Genomic DNA, 18,129 nt, shown 5'->3' with positions numbered 1-18,129 from the left:
TCCACTAACATTACAGTGTTGGATAAATGTAACATTTGGGAGGTTTGCACGTTTTGTTAAGCCAGCCTATATAAAATAATCCAGTGGTTAATTGTTTGGGGCATGTTGATTTTATCCAGTCCTGCTGAAAACCATTCATTGTTAGTGTAATTTGACTTGTTCAAGGTTTATATTGTAAAGACGGCAGATAGCCTCTTGTCAGAAACAATTCACATTTGTTAAGGTTGTCAATAGCCAAATTAACTTTGTACAGTAACATAGTTTATTACACGTTTTGGTGTTTTAAAACTAGAAAAAAACCTGAAAGGGCCCATTTTCTCTGCTTAGTACCCATCCCTATGCTACCGACACATGAGCGTGGGATCTGGCCGGTGGGGGTCTGGATATAGCTTTCTACTGACACAACCAGGAGGACCTCATGTTATGTTTCAATTCCATGTTACAAACGTATGGGATACACATTTCTCATACAGTTTATGATTTAGGATGGCTGTTGTTTTTCATTATCTCTTGTAAAGATGTTAAACGTCTGCCTGTGGAATTTCCATTTAATTACGTGGTTCTGTTTCATAACGCTGCTTGCTGCTCTCCTCCAGGAAATTAATCTAGGAGAGCACTCCAAGCATTTTGGCCTCCAAGGACTCTCTCCGGTCTTTGGTTGTTGGTGTTCCAGCTCTGCAAGTATAGAAAGATTAAATGCCTGCAATATGGTCAGAAGTAGCTGCTTGCTTGTAAATTGCATAGGATTAAGAGGGGTTATTGTTTAATTCCAGTAATTAGAGGATTCATTTTTCCATTGTCTCTTGTCAATGTGAAGAATGCCTTTTATGAAGCTTTGGCCTGTTTATTTTTCCATTTGGATGCCTACATTATTAAATGGATTGTAGCACAAAGAGAATAAGTCATGGAAATGTCTTCTCACACAATTGCTGATCTGGAATGTTTAATCAGGCAGCAGATTGTGTTTAGGCATGGATATTCTATAGGCTGGAGAGTTATAATGTGTTACTGTTAAGTAACATCCTTTTTTTTTTTTTTCTCCCCATTGTTTTTATTCCGAAATTTACTTAGAAACTCAGCAATGTACTCTAATATCATACATCTATGCAGGGGCTAGCAACGCTGGTAGGTCAACCACTCATATTTCACCAGCAGGTGAAAGGTTGACTTTGCCAATTACAGATTTAGACCTGTGCGTTAGGATTTGTTTTACACCTGGTGGCCTGAAGCACTCAGGTGACTCTCTATACAGACCACACACGCACTATATGGAGCCTTGTGCAAGAGTCGCATTGACAACAGAGTTTCATTGTGAAACCCAGCAGCTGCAGGCTGGGGTTTGGAATGAAAACTGACATCGCAAATGATCTGATCTCCTCCATGATTGTGAGTTTTGCAGTACTCTGCAGTCAGTAGGGAATATAACTGCAATGTCCGCTTGAAGCTGCGTGGCTCTTCTGATGTATTTTAGTAAACTGACAGTTACTCATCATGGAAAGCTACCTAGAACTGATCTGTAAAGGGAATATACATATGGAAGCAAGGTGGTGGCTGTATTTTGGGGCAGCTTGCCAAGGTAATTTGGTTATACTGAACTCATTTTGTACAATGGAAGATAAGTGCTATTCCCCCGCGACTCTCCCTTAGGTATGAATTTCTAAGGAGCAAATGATTTACACCATGTTCACAGAAAGATAGCCATGTGCTTTAATGGTGAAAATGGCTTTAGTGTGGTTTTTGGGAGGTACCTAGGAATTTTAATAGGTTGTAAGCTCACAAGCAGTATGCCCCATTCTCTTCTTTCTGTACTTGTATGTGATAATGTCATGGTACGGTGTAGCATTTTTGTCAACTACAGCGCTTGGGAAGTATGGTTTTGAGTTTGTCTCCTTCTACCTTTCATAAAAAAAACACTTCTTAAGCGTGGAATCATGCAGCCTCCGATCCGTTGCATTTAACATTCTAGCTTAAATTTAACCATACTATAATTTAGTGGTACAAGTGATTGCCACATCCCCTTCGATAAAGAAAATGGTTAATGTACTGTTTGCGTAGACTTGTCAAATATATGAAGTGTTTGTTCTGAGTCTAAAATGTAACCCAATTCTTTGGCTTATTAATACTGTTTTAGGTTGGGTTTCCAGGCTGCAAACTAATGCCCATTTTTTGCCCTCTCTCCTTCTGCAGCATATGCACTTCCGGATCTGACGGAGCAGTTCTCACCTCCTGATGTTGCTCCACCAATGCTTATTAAGCTCATAGAAGCCATCGAAAGAAAAGGTAAAGCTCTTGCGATACAAGGCATCTGCGTTAGCCAGACACGATGATAAATGTTACAATTACTTTACTATAAGCATAACAACTGAGTAGCAAAACTGTATGTTTCCAAATCAACATCACAAAGTGTAAAGGATGAATAAAAGAACCTGTTGTGTGACCTATATGCAGACATGTAAATATATACTGAAAGACAGACCAGAATGCTGCCGACATCCACGTGGCTTTTTTAACAAAAGTTTTTTTTTTTTTTTTTTTTTTTTTATGCATTTACAAACTTTCCACAAAGCCATTTTTGCTTTAATTTGTTAATCATGCATATTTAAATTGGTTTGCAACAGGCAATAAGGTAAATGGCTAGCCTTGTGTCTGGCAGCTCTGGTTGTATGACCTGAAACACCCTTTTACTTAAAGTGCTCACCTCCTACTATTATATGCCATGTAGTAAGTGTGTTTGCATGACACCTACATCTGTTTTTTAGGTCTGGAATCTTCGATATTGTACAGATCGCTAGGTTCCAGCACCGTGGCCGATCTGCGACAGATCCTTGAATGTGGTAAGTAGATTTGTGGTGAGGAGCAGCAGCTGGATGATAAGGGAATTCCCAGACCCCTTCTCCCCTCTACTGCTTAGCCATGTATTAGGCTCTAGGCCCCTCTGGCTTTCCCATGCTTACTTGTCATGGTGTGCATGATTCATCCCTTTTGCTGTCAGCATTCGAAGAATGGATAAAAGCTTCTCACTGACACTTGAGCAAAACTTGAGAATGAATGCACAATGAACGCAGAGCTTGTTTAATGATACAATTGTGTAGGTAACCTAAATTTGTTTTATACACAAGTAAAAATTTTAAGAACGCATTCTTCGAATAATTGTAAGCATTTTGTGGGTTCTGCTCCAGTTCCTTAGCTGATTATAACCGCTGTGTTCTGCATTCCTACCAGTAGATGGCGATGCACACCATGAGCTTGTAGTCTGATTTTTTTTTCACATTAGCTGTAATTTTCCACTATATTTCTATGCAGCCTTCAGCTGTCTTCTGGGCTATCCAAATTGGCTAACTTTAAAATACCTTTTAATCAGGCATTGTTGTGTTTAATTGTTAGGTACATACTCAGAGTATACATAGGATTGTTTTAATAATGTAATAATTCCTTGAAACCACTCCCCTTGATATTTTTTGTAGTAGAGATTGCTTTAGAAATAAAGGCACTATTTTCCCCTTTATTGAGATTTTAGGTTACTATACATTGTACTTTTTGTATATCATTACTACAATTACTAATGTAATTTTCACAGCTAGTACTATTTTTCCCTATGCAAATGCATAGGGGGGGGGGGTTTAATCAATATCTCATGTCTACATTTATTATTCATTTATCTAGCCTCGTCATAGTTTGTGGAGTTGTACAATAAGACAGTTAATGTATATTAAACTACTAAGTACTGTAGTTTTAATTGTTGGTTGAGCAGAACAAGACACAATACTGTCACTTTAAGAGAACGTCACTCTGACCTTAAAGTATCTCTGATCAAACCCTTCCCCACCCTTACAAGACTCATCGTAATGCTTGTTTACACATAATATTTGCCCTCAAAACACTGAGTTGTTAGAATCATCTTTTTATAACCTTATTACTTGTATAACAAACCTCAGGTAGTTTCAAGAAAGCCTTTTGTAGCATTTTAGTGTATGACAGAGCTTGGACTGTGCCGTATGAATATATTTTGTCACTGGAAGGCCTTTTCTAAATGACAAAGTGGGTTTATTAGTGAATATTGGCTTTGTGTAAGATTTATTTTCATATTTATGCAAAGCTTTGCTGAAAATTGTAAGATGCTTTTTTTTTTTTTTTTTTTTTTTTTTTTTTTAACTTTCTTCCATAATGTGTTTCTTTTGCAGATCCGTCCGGGATTGATTTTGAGCAGTTTGATTTACCTACTTTGTCAGATGCTTTAAAACGATATCTTTTGGATCTCCCAAACCCTGTCATTCCAGCTTTAATATACAATGAAATGCTCTCTGCTGTCAGAGGTATGCTGCTTAAAGACGTTTTCTTGTTGGTTTTAATGTTTTTATATGTACTCAGGAAACATTTAGAAAATGCAATACAAAAAACACCTGTTCACCTGCTTCATGAGCATTATAGGCAGAATGAATGTGGACCTTTTTAGAAGAATAAAACATATAATGTTTAACAATATCAAGGCCTCTCTATCTGTGTGCATAAAGAGGTAATTGTTAACCTTTTTTTTATCAGTGCTGGCAACTGTAGCATATTTGGGGAGGACATAGTGTTCTTGGGTTCAGCAGCCTGTGCCGGTTTGAGCACCTGCTTGTCATTATAACGCTTATCTTTTTCACAAAGTCCATGTAGAGAGAGAGTAGGACGTCTCAGTTTTTACCCCACAGCCCTAATGTTCTGTCACATGTTCTTGAAACAGGATACTGAGCTGATAACCTTCAGAGAACGAGACCTGTAGGTGGAATTTCATAGCCAGTGACATGTAACACTGTAAATAATCCCACCTTCTGAAATCTGCGGTTGACATCGCTGCAAATGAAATTCTCAGACTTTTTGAAGAGTTTCCATTTGCACGTACAACTGTGAACCTTTCTGAATGGTGAATTTTCCACAGACTGGATTATCATTTTGATTTAATTATTCCTGCAGAATCTTTAAATTCGGATGACTATGCACAGATATTGAGGAAAATCATCCAATCTGCAAACGTTCCTCACCAGTACAGGCTCACACTCCAATATCTACTGAAGCATTTCTTTCAACTGTGTCAAAGTTCCAGCAAAAACCAGCTAAGCGCAAAGTTCCTTGCCGAAATTTTTAGCCCACTTCTTTACAGAAACCAACTATCGAGGTATGTTATTGAATAATTCTATAGGTGTGCGTGTGTGAATATATATATATATATATATATATATATATATATATATATATATATATATATATATATATATATATATATATATAAATGTAGTTATATATATAGCAAAATGTGTCCACATTTAAAGAGGGTACGTTGCGTAATGTTTGATTAGGTTACTGACCCTGGTTTTGAAAAGTAGTTTGTATTAATACAAACTTAAGACTAACTTCAGAATTTTGTTGAAGCTATGACATTTGGGATTTAAAATTGCCATGCTGTTTCAATATTTAGTTTTTGCTGTTTACCGCCTACGTTTATACTTTTCATACTGTACTAATGAATTATCTTACTGTTTTCTGTTCTAGCTCTGACAGTACTGAGTACAGTGCTCAGATCCTAGAAGTTCTCATTGCAAGTGAATGGAATGAGAGGCAAGCAGCTCCAGGTAAAATCTTTTTCTTTTTCTTTTCAGCGTAGTTTTACCCGAGGGTTATTTGAGCGTGTAGTTATGTACGAACAGTTCTCTGAAACTACTACTGCCAGATTTAGAATTGCACGCAGACACGTGGCAAGTAAGGGGTTGCTTTGTATATCTGTACAAGTTCAGGCATAGTCCTTGCAATGCTAGCAGTATACAGGCATTTAAGCCCCTGTGAACTATGGTGGGTTCGCCAGTAATGATCCTTAGTCCCGGAATCGTTTGCCAGCTTTAGGCTGTGTATAGGAGTCTGCAGCTGCTGGGCTGGTTTTTCTCTTTCATAGTTCGCTGTTCACTTGTGTGACAGCAATCCTGTAATTTAATATCAACATCAGTCGGGCAATGATTACAAGAGGCAGAAATGGACGTGGGGACTTGTACTATAAATGAGCTAGGTGACTAGTATGATGCTTTTTTGGTTGCAAGCGTCGTGGATTGAAACTTTTTTTTTTTTGTTATGTTTCATTCGTTCTTTCATTGTTTTTGTTTTTATATGCACATTTAACTATATGTAACCCTTCTAACACAAAGTACCAAAACTTTCCTTCAAGCTGCTTAAAAAGGCAAAAGGCTTTTGGCTTTTTTTTTCTTCTTTAGTTCAGCAATTAGTTGCTGTTCCCTTAAAGTGGTTTAACAGGTCATGTTCATACCTCTTGCCCTGATGTACTTTGCAAAAGGGCATGGCGGTGGTTCTGCTTCTTAAAGCTGTTCCTAAAGCTACAATGCATGAAACCACAAGTGTTAATGAAGTAAGAACAACAGCGTTGTGTGCTTGTCTGCCTAATAACCAGTGCTTCATAGTGCTCTTTTCTGTAATCCCATATTTCAAAAGAAGGGCGTTAAGTACATTGCCAGGGTTGGAAATATCTAACAGGTTTAAGCTTTATCCAGAAATTCTAGCAGAGACTTTACTTTTTTTACAGTGTTAACTTCTTGTGCAGCAAAAATAAATAAAAAAAACAAAAGCTCTTTTATTTTTATTTTCTTTTCCCAAATTGTCATGAATAAAGCCAGGGTATAATAACGTACTGAAATTACATTTTTATTGGCATCAGATATGTTACCCACCTGAGTAGATTATTAATGCGTTCTTTCAGGTAAGGGTTGTAATACTCTGGGGCAGATGATAATAGTGAATGTCTCTGTGCTGACAGTGAGCTTATTAAATACATTTTCTTCACCAGCCCTACTCCAGTTTCCTTAAAAATAGCTTTTGAATAGTCTTCACTGGGAATTGGTCCCAGAACCCAAGAAAAAGCTCTAGACCCAAAGTTAAAGACCTCTTCCCACTTAGCTGAGGGAAACAAGACGGGCTATTACTTTTAAGATACCCTGACGGCTAGATAAATGCGGTGTCTAGCGGAGCTATATGTGCTGTGTACCTGTATTTTTACTCTTGCCTGAGCACATGATATAAGTCAGCAGATGCCCGATACAGCAACAATGTTTCTTATCATCAATATCTCTAATTAGGCTGTAAAGTAGGAACTTTCTGTACTTTTTTATCACTGCTCTGAAATAAGGCTTCGTCCGTGTAAAGACGCCGTACAGTGTGTATAGATTGACTATCCTATATATCTTTACAGCTACAGATTTGTTTTTTTTTTTTTTTGTCGACTGGTCTGTTTTTACACGCATTTTTACATTATATTACAGCATATTTGTTTAAAACCCAGCTGTAGAGGCTTTTATCGTTCGCTCGATCTAACCCCATTTTCATTCTTGGGATTTAGCACTCGCCTTGCCCCTAAATCTTTAATGTTAAGTTGTAAGCCTGTAGAGGTTCGTTGTATCATTTCGCTGTTCGTTTCTAGATGTGGGAATTTGCTTTGTGTAGAGAAGTAGCCACCAGAGGTCACTCTGCAGTAAGACAAACTTAACTTTCTACTTCCAAGCTGTGCGGGGATCAGTATGTGCCCTTCTTTATCATATCATATATACAGATTTGGTGGTATGTTAACCTGCTGCAGTTTTAACATTTCAAGCATTGATGATAACGTACAGTTTTTTTTTGTTTTTTTTTTGTTTTTTTTTTTAAGTTGACTCTCTAGCTTTGTTTTATGTGAGGTTGTTTAGTCTGTTAATGATCTGTTTGGGTATTTTGCTGTATTAGATATCAGTGCTGTGGTCAAAGGCTTTTGTGCAAAAATGTTCTTTAATTCAAACCACTGTACTTTTCATTTTTCAGTAGTTCTTGGTAATATAAATAAGTTGTTGCTTGTTGAAATATGTAATTACAGAATGAAAGTTAGATGTGTGTGTGTATGTATAAATGTATGTATATATAATGTGTGTGTGTGTGTATACACACACACACACACACACACACACACACACACACACACACACACACACGTATACACTGTGTGAATACGTTCAGAACAATACGCCTGGAGCTGCCGTGTGACACGGAAATAAAGATAACCCTGGCCGTGCGGAGGTTAAATGCTTCTGGTCCATCTGTATTAGTGTTGTGTGAGGTTAGGGTCTGTGTGGCAGGCAGACAGGCTGGCTGATGAATGAGAGGGGGTATCTGCGCAGACACGTTGGTCTCTGCTTTCTTGGAGGTACACGCCGCTTTCGCGTGCCAGCGATCTGCTTCTATTTTTTGCTGGTGAGCTGAGCCACTTCCTGAATTTGGCTGCTCTCGCAGATGTACTTGACTGCCTTGGTGTTTGAACATTGCACCCAGAAGCCAGTAACAGAGACTATTTAAAGTCCCAGCACAATGGTCATCTCCGTTACCGAGCTAAAAGCAGGGTGCTTCCCGTATCAGCCACTTGTTAGTCGATGACAGCTTCAGTTTTGATTGACAGCCTCTTGTGCCCCTCCCCCCACCTGAAATCCCTAGCTCAGCAAATATTTGAACCTCCTAGAGTTAATCATAAAACTGAGATCTTTATCTCCGAGAGACGTGCAAAGCTTAAAGCCTCTGTGCCTTTTCCCCTCCCTCCTCCTCTCCCGAGTACTGTACTGAAATCGCCTTCACTTGTAATCATTAACTCGAAATGAAGGACTAGATTCCACTGCATTACCTCTGCGGCTTAATCACGGAACAAAGTAGGAGCTCAGTTCATCGCACTGGAGACTTTTCGCCCGTAGGATTTAATGCTTCTTCGCGGATAGTCCATTTTCACGCACGCACATAGCACTTTCTTCTTGAAATATTTTCAGTCTTTGTGTAATTGAAGATATTTTGGGACTTAAGGATTTACTTTGGTGGATAATAATGCATGATATTCAGGGTAAGTCCTATTTTTTTAATTTTTTTTATTTGATACCTGCTTTTGGTGGTTTATTTAATTTTTTTGTTTTAGCTCGTCTGGATTTTTTTTCTTTTCTTTTGCTATTGAACCTTGAAGGCAGCTTTGAGGCTCGTTGCCTTTGGTCTCTAGTTAGAGATGATCTGGAGATATGGAGGAAATGTACGTGTCAGTGCCCCGTCCTGCACTATTTAGCACAGACATCCAGAGCAAGCTAGACTGGTTTGGGTAGAGCGTTCACCTGATCGTGACAGCGTGACAGTCTGTGCACTGCCTATTAACACTTTTCTAGCAGTATCCGTGGCGAGTTCTGCTGCAGTTAGACATGTATGTAAGGTACATGGATGTATGAACATCGTTTTCAGTCTGTAAACCTTTTTAATGTGTTCCATTTTTTTATTGCAAAGAATAAACTGCAGTCATTTTTGTCACGTTTCGTGTGCATGGCCCTCCCCTCGAATAGTTCCAGCGGGTTTTATGATTCCTGTGTGTGCCCCTCGTTCATGCAATCTGCGCCTGGATCTTTAGGAATCCCATAGGTCGTGTTTGTGTGGAGCGGCGGTTTCTCTAGTTAATGGCAATAGTTCTGTAGTATGCGGTTTACTTATTTGTATTTTACATCATGGCTATGTAACTTAAAGCTTGGTGGTCTGTTACAAATAACAGCAGGCAGTGTATTGAGTGCGCTATATCTTCTTGTCCAACAAAAGTGATGTTTAGCACCTGTCCTATTTGAGGTCACTTCAGAGTGGACATTACTGCGCTTGTAAATTACACTCTGTATATGATGTAATCCTTTCATGACACAAATGGATGATTACTCTTACCCGTCTGCCTCTCGTGCCGTTTGTTGGTGTACATGTAAATAGCTGTAGAAATTAGATGGCTCCAATGGTGATCACTTGAGTTGTGTTTCTTTGCTGTATATACTGTATGTGTGTGTGGGGGGAATATTTATTTCCTAGTTGCCATCCTCTTCCGTTGTGTGGCCTCTTTCTTGGGAGTCTTGGTATGGACACGGTGACCAGTAGCTCAGGCATGATCGCGGCAATCTACGTGTAGGGGAGAATGTCCTCGCTACGTGCTGCTGCAGCAGATCGGCTTCTGTCAGTCTGCCAGCATTGGAACATACCATTTAGCAGTGTCATAAAAGAGGAATTACAAAGCTCACGTAATATGATCAAAAGTGAGAAACCCAACGTAAAGCAATTCCCCTTTGTCTTTTTTTATGATTCTGTCAAATAGATATCCTCTCCCTCTACAGTAAATGTCGGTACAGGGTAGGGACAGGAGTGGCTCTTCAGTGGTACGTTCTATAGGATTGCTTGAATGATGTAATCTCCTTAAAGGTGCAGCCCCCTTAAAGGTGTTCAAGGGAATAGAAAGCTACTGAAATCTAGGTATAGCGTTTTTCTCAGCATTCGACTAACCTGCGAAACAATGTGCAATGCCATGTGGACTATGGATGAACTAGCCCCCGAATACATTAAATCTGATATTCATTACGGCTCAGACTTGATGTTTTATTTAGAAATGGACGATCAAGGTAATGCTGTTAAATGTTCTTTGTGGTTTTTTGTCCTAGCTTTGTCGTCGGTATATCTGGATTTCTTTTTATCACAAATGCTTTTCAAAACAAATATGTCTCTGGTTTTTCCAGTTGATTTTTTTTGTATTTGTCAACATTATTTTTTCTCTTTGTTGCCTTAATAAGTCTGTTCATCTGCTTGGTTATGGTTTCCCTAGGTTTAAGCATTTTGATTCACAGTTATATCGTGTGTAGCTTGTTATGTAGAATGTCTTTCATCTAATTGCAACATTGTTTCCCTGAAAGACACATTATGAATATACTGTATATGTTATCCTTGATTTAACTGGTTTGTGTGGAAACAACCTTACGGTTATTGTTGAGCTAGAAAAAAAAACTATTAAAGAAAGCTTAGAAACAAATCTGTGTTTGCAGATCACAGCTTTTAACTGTTTTTTCCCACAGTGGCATTACCTGGTGTGCTCCGTCATTAAGTAACGTTCAGAGAAGCCTTTGTTACATGCTGTGAAGTCTACTTAAGCAAAGCTTTATATTCTCACACATTTTTAGTATCTTCAAACATGTATTTGATAAAATGAATTGCTTGACAGAAGCATGACTTTAGTTTAACACTCAAGTTAAAGAGGTTTTTTTTCTTCTTCTTCATTCCAGCACTGCCACCAAAGCCTCCGAAATCTGCTGTAACAAGTAACGGTACGAATCACAGTATGTCTCTGCAAGACGCAGAATGGTACTGGGGAGACATCTCGAGGTAATTATATATGACTTTTAATAAACATTTAGTAATAAAAAAAAAAACTTTAGTCATTCAGCATTATAGTACAAAAAGTACTAAGTACCATTCATTATTCTTGGCCTTCCCATCTCCAACATAGTGACTCTTTAGGCGGCCATCATTATTTAAACCAATTTGAATATATTTACCTAGGCTTTACATATTTTATGTGATTTGCCACGTAATTTTTGTATAATGCATTTTTTGTGCTAGTGCTTTCTTTTCTGCTACACTTAATGAGTTTTTGTATCATTACTGGATGCTTTTACTTTCTACCTAAGCGTATGTAATGTACAACCTGTACCTTTTCTGTTTAGAGAGGAGGTAAACGAGAAGCTACGTGACACAACTGATGGTACCTTTTTGGTACGAGATGCTTCTACAAAAATGCATGGCGACTATACTCTTACACTAAGGTAAACAGTGGTTTATTGTATATTTTATTTTTTATTTTGAATTATGTTTGTGTATATTAGATTTTTAATGTGTAATGCATATTTATGTTATTTTTATTTTATTTTTCAGGAAAGGGGGAAATAACAAATTAATCAAGATCTTTCACCAGGATGGAAAATATGGCTTTTCAGATCCCTTAACATTTAACTCTGTAGTTGAGCTGATCAACCACTACCGAAATGAGTCATTGGCCCAGTACAACCCTAAGCTGGATGTAAAACTTGCGTACCCAGTGTCCAAGTTACAACAGGTAATTAAAAATCAGGGTGCTAAACACGAACATTTTACAAATTTTTTAGACTATAAGATTTAAAATGCGCATTTTTTTCAAACCATGATTTTCTTTTTAAGGATCAAGTTGTCAAGGAAGACAGTATTGAAGCTGTCGGGAAGAAATTACGAGAATATAATTTACAGTTTGAAGAAAAGAATCAGGAATACGATAGACTGTATGAAGATTACACCAGAACGTCTCAGGTATGTCACGTGTAATCTATTTTTTTTGTAGTCATTATGGTTTTAGTCTGTTTTGATATGGGCTGTATTTTAGTGTTTTTCGTTATGTTGTTAAATAGAGCCCCTGGTTTTGCATTGCAGGAAATTCAAATGAAAAGAACTGCAATTGAAGCATTTAATGAAACCATAAAAATCTTTGAGGAGCAGTGCCAAACACAAGAAAAATACAGCAAGGAATATATCGAGAAATTCAGGCGTGAAGGAAATGAGAAAGAAATACAAAGGTATGTTTTCAGTAAACCATGTCATTGTTCAATTTGTTTTGCTCCGATGGGAAAATTCAGCTAGTCAATAAACTTTGCTCAATGCGTTGCTTGATTTCCCCAATAAACTTTATTATTATTAGAACCTGGAAGAAATGCTCATCCTAGCTACGTGTAAGGGGCCATCTTATGTAATGTAAATATGTTTTGGGCAAACAAGACAAACGTGAGGTTTTGTCATCCTCTAATTAGCACCCCCACCCCCCTTTTTCTGGGGAAAAATGATTATTTAGGGCATGTATGATTATTGAACGGCATTAGAGCTGAAACAACGAATCGATAAAATCGATAATAATCGATAACGGAAATCATCGATAACGATTTCCGTTATCGATTAATCGAGTGATCAATTCGTTGTTGGAGCACTAGGCTCCTTTTACTTACCTCCGCGAGCGTTCCCCGCTTCTGCTACACGCTCTGCAGTCTCCGCCTTCTAGCTACGTGACGGATGTGACGCGTTCCGGAGGTAAGTATTCTTCATGTCTATGTGCACGGATCGCACAGAGCCACTCGCACAGAGCGAATCGCTCTGTGCGAATGGAGCCACTCGCACAGAGCGGTTCGCTCTGTGCGAGTGGCTCCACTCGCACAGAGCGGTTCGCTCTGTGCGAGTGGCTCCATTCGCACAGAGCGGTTCGCTCTGTGCGAGTGGCTCCATTCGCACAGAGCGGTTCGCTCTGTGCGAGTGGCTCCATTCGCACAGAGCGGTTCGCTCTGTGCGAGTGGCTCCATTCGCACAGAGCGGTTCGCTCTGTGCGAGTGGCTCCATTCGCACAGAGCGGTTCGCTCTGTGCGAGTGGCTCCATTCGCACAGAGCGGTTCGTGAGTGTGGGTGCAGGGCAGAGTGGGGGTGGGGGTGCAGGGCAGAGTGGGGGTGGGGGTGCAGGGCAGAGTGGGGGTGGGGGTGGGGGGTGCAGGGCAGAGTGGGGGTGGGGATGCAGGGTGTGAGTGTGGGTGCAGAGCAGAGTGGGAGACTGGGTGCAGGGCAGAGTGGGGGTGGGGATGCAGGGCAGGGTGTGAGTGTGGGTGCAGGGCAGAGTGGGTGCAGGGCAGAGTGTGAGTGTGGGGGCAGGGCAGAATGTGGGGGCAGGGCTGGGTGCAGGGGCACAGTGCAAAGTGCTGGGTGCAAAGTGCCAGTGCTGGGTGCAAAGTGCCAGGGCTGGGTGCAAAGTGCTGGGTGCAAAGTGCCAGGGCTGGGTGCAAAGTGCAAAGTGCTGGTGCAAAGTGCTGAATGCTGGGTGCAAAGTGCTGGATGCAAAGTGCCAGGGCTGGGTGCAAAGTGCTGGTGCAAAGTGCCAGGGCTGGGTGCAAAGTGCTGGTGCAAAGTGCTGAATGCTGGGTGCAAAGTGCTGGATGCAAAGTGCCAGGGCTGGGTGCAAAGTGCTGGGTGCAAAGTGCTGGGTGCAAAGTGCCAGGGCTGGGTGCAAAGTGCTGGGTGCAAAGTGCTGGGTGCAAAGTGCTGGGTGCAAAGTGCTGGGTGCAAAGTGCAAAGTGCTGGGGCAAAGTTTCTTGAACAGTAATAGTCCACCTCTTTTCAGAATGTTTGGGGTTATTTTGTTTCATAAATATTGTGTTTGGGTTCTTGTACTTTGAAAATATTGTTTTTTATTACATCATAACAAAATAAGAATGTTAATGTAAATTTTAAGTTGTTTTTTAACATCCAGTTCATTAAATTCTTTTAAATAAACGAAAAATTTGCATATTGTTTTTTTTATCCGATTAATCGATTAATCGAAAAAATAATCGGCCGATTAATCGATTATTAAAATAATCGTTAGTTGCAGCCCTAAACGGCATAAATCAATGCTGGCTTTCTATCACATACACTTAACACTGGTGATCCAAATAAGCGTTGTGTTTTCAGATGTGATACTTAAAATACTATTTTTCCTCCCTTAGGATTTTGCACAATCATGAAAAGCTTAAGTCCCGAATTAGTGAAATTGTGGACAGCAAGCGTAGGCTGGAGGAAGATTTGAAGAAACAGGCGGCAGAATATCGTGAGATTGACAAACGTATGAACAGCATCAAACCAGACTTGATTCAGCTAAGAAAAACCAGAGACCAGTACTTAACGTAAGAAGCATTCCATTATTCCCATTTACTCTTTCTTTATGTAAGCCTCATGTGATCTAAGGTATCTTTTTTTTTTATTGTGTTTGACAGGTGGTTGACACAAAAAGGAGTCAGACAGAAGAAACTAAACGAGTGGCTTGGAAACGAAAACACAGAAGAGTAAGTATTTTTGTGCTTCTGAAATTTTCAGCTATGACCCTATAGAAAAATAAAACTCGGTATTTTTAAGGCATTCTACAGGCATCCCTGTACTCTGATCTTAGATTGTTAAAATTTAAATAGGAGAGATATAGTTCATTTTGCTATCCCAAACAGTACATACTGTTATCCTTAACAGAAAGATAGATATATTTTTTTTCTAAAAAGGAGCGTTATCCTAAATGATTGAGTTGTTTCATTGCATATGTCATTCCCTGCAGAGGTAAACGACAGAAAGTTCATTTGTCAGTCTATTTGTATGACCGGGAATGTTTCTTCTATTTTCAGTCAGTACTCCACGGTTGAAGATGAGGACCTGCCACACCATGAAGAGAAAACATGGAATGTTGGCAGTATAAACCGAATCCAAGCAGAAAATCTGCTCCGTGGAAAGCGAGATGGAACATTCCTTGTGCGAGAGAGTAGCAAGCAGGGGTGCTACGCATGCTCTGTGGTGTACGTATTTATTTTACATTGGAACATTGATAATGCTACATGATATATTGTTTGCCACATAATCTAAATTGCATCTATTTTTCCTGCAGGGCGGATGGCGAGGTTAAGCACTGTGTCATAAACAAAACTCTTACCGGATATGGATTCGCAGAACCATACAATTTGTACAGCTCTCTGAAAGAACTGGTGCTCCATTACCAACATACGTCCCTTGTACAGCACAATGACTCTCTGAACGTCACGCTAGCATACCCTGTATATGCACAGCAGAGGCGATGAACAGCTAACAGACTATGGAATCTATTCCTAAATTGACAACACTGAGGCCTATTTCGGCAGAGAGAAATCTAAAGCTCCCTTGTTGGCCCGCTTCACAAGATTGAGCTGCAGTATCAAAGCTATCTTCAAATGGGATGAGAGCTTTTTCCGCCATGGACGCAGGAGATGAGTGTTAAGCTGTGAATGTATGTTTCTAAGCTATCATGCTTGCTTTCTAAGAACAAGAAGCACAGCAACGGAAAGATATGCCATTTAAAGCCTATCTCCAGGCCTACAGCTACCCAGGGGCCTCTACCATGGTGCTTGTTTACGTTCTATTGAAGCTTTATTAGCTTGTATGTTGGTCACCGCAGATCCAAGAAGCCAAGGTGTACTGTGGGGAAATGTTCCATCATCACCTTTTTTTAAGGACTCCCTGTAAATTGCGTACCAGAACTTCTTACACCGCCTTGTGGATTGTTTCATTTTCCAAAAATATATGTAGCAGAATGGCACTTTTCTTCATTTCTTAAAGAAATGTAAAAGGAACTAGAATTTTCCATTCATTGACAAAGTCCAATCAGCGAAGTGCCAGGAAGTGTTTTTCTTAAGACTAAGAAAGGAAACTAAAGTGGAAATTATGTTAAAAAGAACCTATTTAATGTGCAAGATGACAGGATGGAAGATGGTGCACGTATATCTATATAAATTCACATATATAGGTATATAATATCATGTACATAGCATTGGGTGACAAGCTATCAAAAGGATACCAATACCAAACTGTCTATTTTTTATTTTGCTGACTGCTAAATCCTTAATGCTATGCAACATCAATTTTCCTTAAGCTGTTTTTCATTATTGTTTGTTTTTACTTTTTGTATGTACCAATAACATACTTTTCATCGAAAACAAATGTTACCTATTGTTTCGTTATGCTAGATTTTTGTGTTTAAGATGTGCAGTATGTCTGTGTTGGGGTAGTGGGGGATGGGAGGGGTTAATAAATGCAGAGAAACTTGGAATTTAAATGAGTTATTTTACCATGGACTTTGTATAGAATTGGGCTTTAAGCCCAAGATTTAAAAAGAAAGAAAAATTCAAAATCCAATACAAATATTTGATTAACATGTTATTGGGCAGTGCCTAATGAGCTTCAGAGCTGCTTTATTAATAAAGTAAACCTTTAGAGTATATAAATATATAAACTTAAATCAGATTTTGACAGTGTTGTATTATGGTTAATTTCATATGGTTAATAATGGTACTGGTTATTGTGCTTAGGGCATTTTTAGTCCTCTGCCAGACTACTTATGAATTAAGAAAAGGCATGCACAAGGCTTATGCCATATACAGATATACAACCCCATGATTTTATTTAGTTTGCATGCAATCTCTACAATAAGTTATATTATTGCATTTTTTTTCACGATGAAATGTTTCTATGAATCATGAGTTTCTGCAAAGATGGCATACATATTAGATATGCAGTACAATGTAGTCTTTAATGCCCTGCTCTGATCTCTTAAGTTTATCATTGTGCTGTTTTGTGTGTGGGGGCCCGGATCGTCTGACACAAATGTTAACCAGCTTAATGCTCTAAGCAGTCTTCGGACCGCTGCTCCTTTAGTCCTCACGCAGATGATGGGATTTGTAGTCATCCCACCACTTTTTAAGTCACAAGTTGGGCAATACTTTTCCAAAGGTTTTAGTGGGTTGATTTCCAGATTATACAAAATATCGTACGATACAAAGCGTTTGGCTCCAACCTATGTACAGTATCATTTTAGCACTTTTTAAGATGTTGATACAGAGTCTGGATTGCTATTTAGATTAACTTTTACTAGATCAGGCGTCTCGGTGAGGCACTTACGTTGGAGTTTTGTTTTTGCAGGTTACCTGCCTTTGTAGTGTTTTATGAAAACATCTATGCTATTATTAAGCGTTTTGGCCTGTGAACTACTATAAATTCATCACTGTACCGCTTGTGCTACCTTTTTAAACTAGTAATTTGTGTTTCATTTTCTTCGAACTGTTTTCCCACTAATGTCCCTGGACCTGCACAAGACCTGAATGTCTCAGACCTCTAATGAGCTATGTATTATATGCATTTTCTAAAAAGAAACACGAAATCATGTGCTAAATTAAAACAGGAGTACATTGAAGTATTCTAATTTAACAAACCTTCCGGCACCCATTGGTTTAATGTCCTTGTGTTGCCAATCACAAGATTTGTGATAAATATTTACTAGAAAGCATGTGTAAAGTTCTTCTGTGCCAATACATAACTTAGAACTGCTGGGTTATCATAGCCATTATTTTGGTGATTTAAACTATAAAGGAAATTTATATGCATCTCTTAAGACCATGTGACTTGCAGACATTTTTTGTGTCCACACCTAAGCCATATTTTGCCGCAGCACCTTACTTGGTGATCTTAAAAGGCTTTTTCCCCCCCACTTTAATTATGTTTTATAGTAAACATGCACTATTCATCAAGATAAAGGTACATCACATTTTTTTTTCTTAAGCACAAATGTTTGGATTTTTTTTTTTTTTAAAACAGAAAATGTTTGGTAGGTAAAGAGGAAATCTGTATCAGAGCAAAAGCCCACATCTGTACATGGTAATTAGCAGTGAGCTACGGTAAAAATTGTTACCTAACTAAATCTGG

General features: G+C 38.9%; 1 protein-coding gene across 2 annotated transcripts in view; it reads left to right on the top strand.

Moving 5' to 3' along the window:
- Nucleotides 1–16,371, top strand: part of PIK3R1 (phosphoinositide-3-kinase regulatory subunit 1) — a 31,556-nt gene extending 15,185 nt beyond the window's left edge. Inside the window, exons 2-15 of one of the 2 annotated variants that reach the window (XM_053448001.1) lie at nt 2,188–2,280; nt 2,760–2,834; nt 4,182–4,313; nt 4,954–5,155; nt 5,530–5,609; nt 11,106–11,205; nt 11,547–11,645; nt 11,755–11,935; nt 12,037–12,162; nt 12,283–12,425; nt 14,367–14,543; nt 14,634–14,702; nt 15,030–15,197; nt 15,287–16,371. In XM_053448001.1, coding sequence (XP_053303976.1) covers nt 2,188–2,280; nt 2,760–2,834; nt 4,182–4,313; nt 4,954–5,155; nt 5,530–5,609; nt 11,106–11,205; nt 11,547–11,645; nt 11,755–11,935; nt 12,037–12,162; nt 12,283–12,425; nt 14,367–14,543; nt 14,634–14,702; nt 15,030–15,197; nt 15,287–15,476 — 1,835 coding nt within the window. In that variant the 3' untranslated portion in view covers nt 15,477–16,371. Of the gene's footprint in view, nt 1–2,187; nt 2,281–2,759; nt 2,835–4,181; nt 4,314–4,953; nt 5,156–5,529; nt 5,610–8,635; nt 8,888–11,105; nt 11,206–11,546; nt 11,646–11,754; nt 11,936–12,036; nt 12,163–12,282; nt 12,426–14,366; nt 14,544–14,633; nt 14,703–15,029; nt 15,198–15,286 lie in introns of those variants that run through there. The other variant, XM_053448002.1, reaches the window with a different exon arrangement.
- Nucleotides 16,372–18,129: the final 1,758 nt, after the last annotated feature.

The sequence above is a fragment of the Spea bombifrons genome, chromosome 1 (assembly GCF_027358695.1).
Source record: "Spea bombifrons isolate aSpeBom1 chromosome 1, aSpeBom1.2.pri, whole genome shotgun sequence".
NCBI lineage: Eukaryota > Metazoa > Chordata > Amphibia > Anura > Pelobatidae > Spea > Spea bombifrons.
The sequence above is the reverse complement of the archived record's forward strand: the minus strand, read 5'-3'. Positions and strand labels throughout refer to the sequence as shown.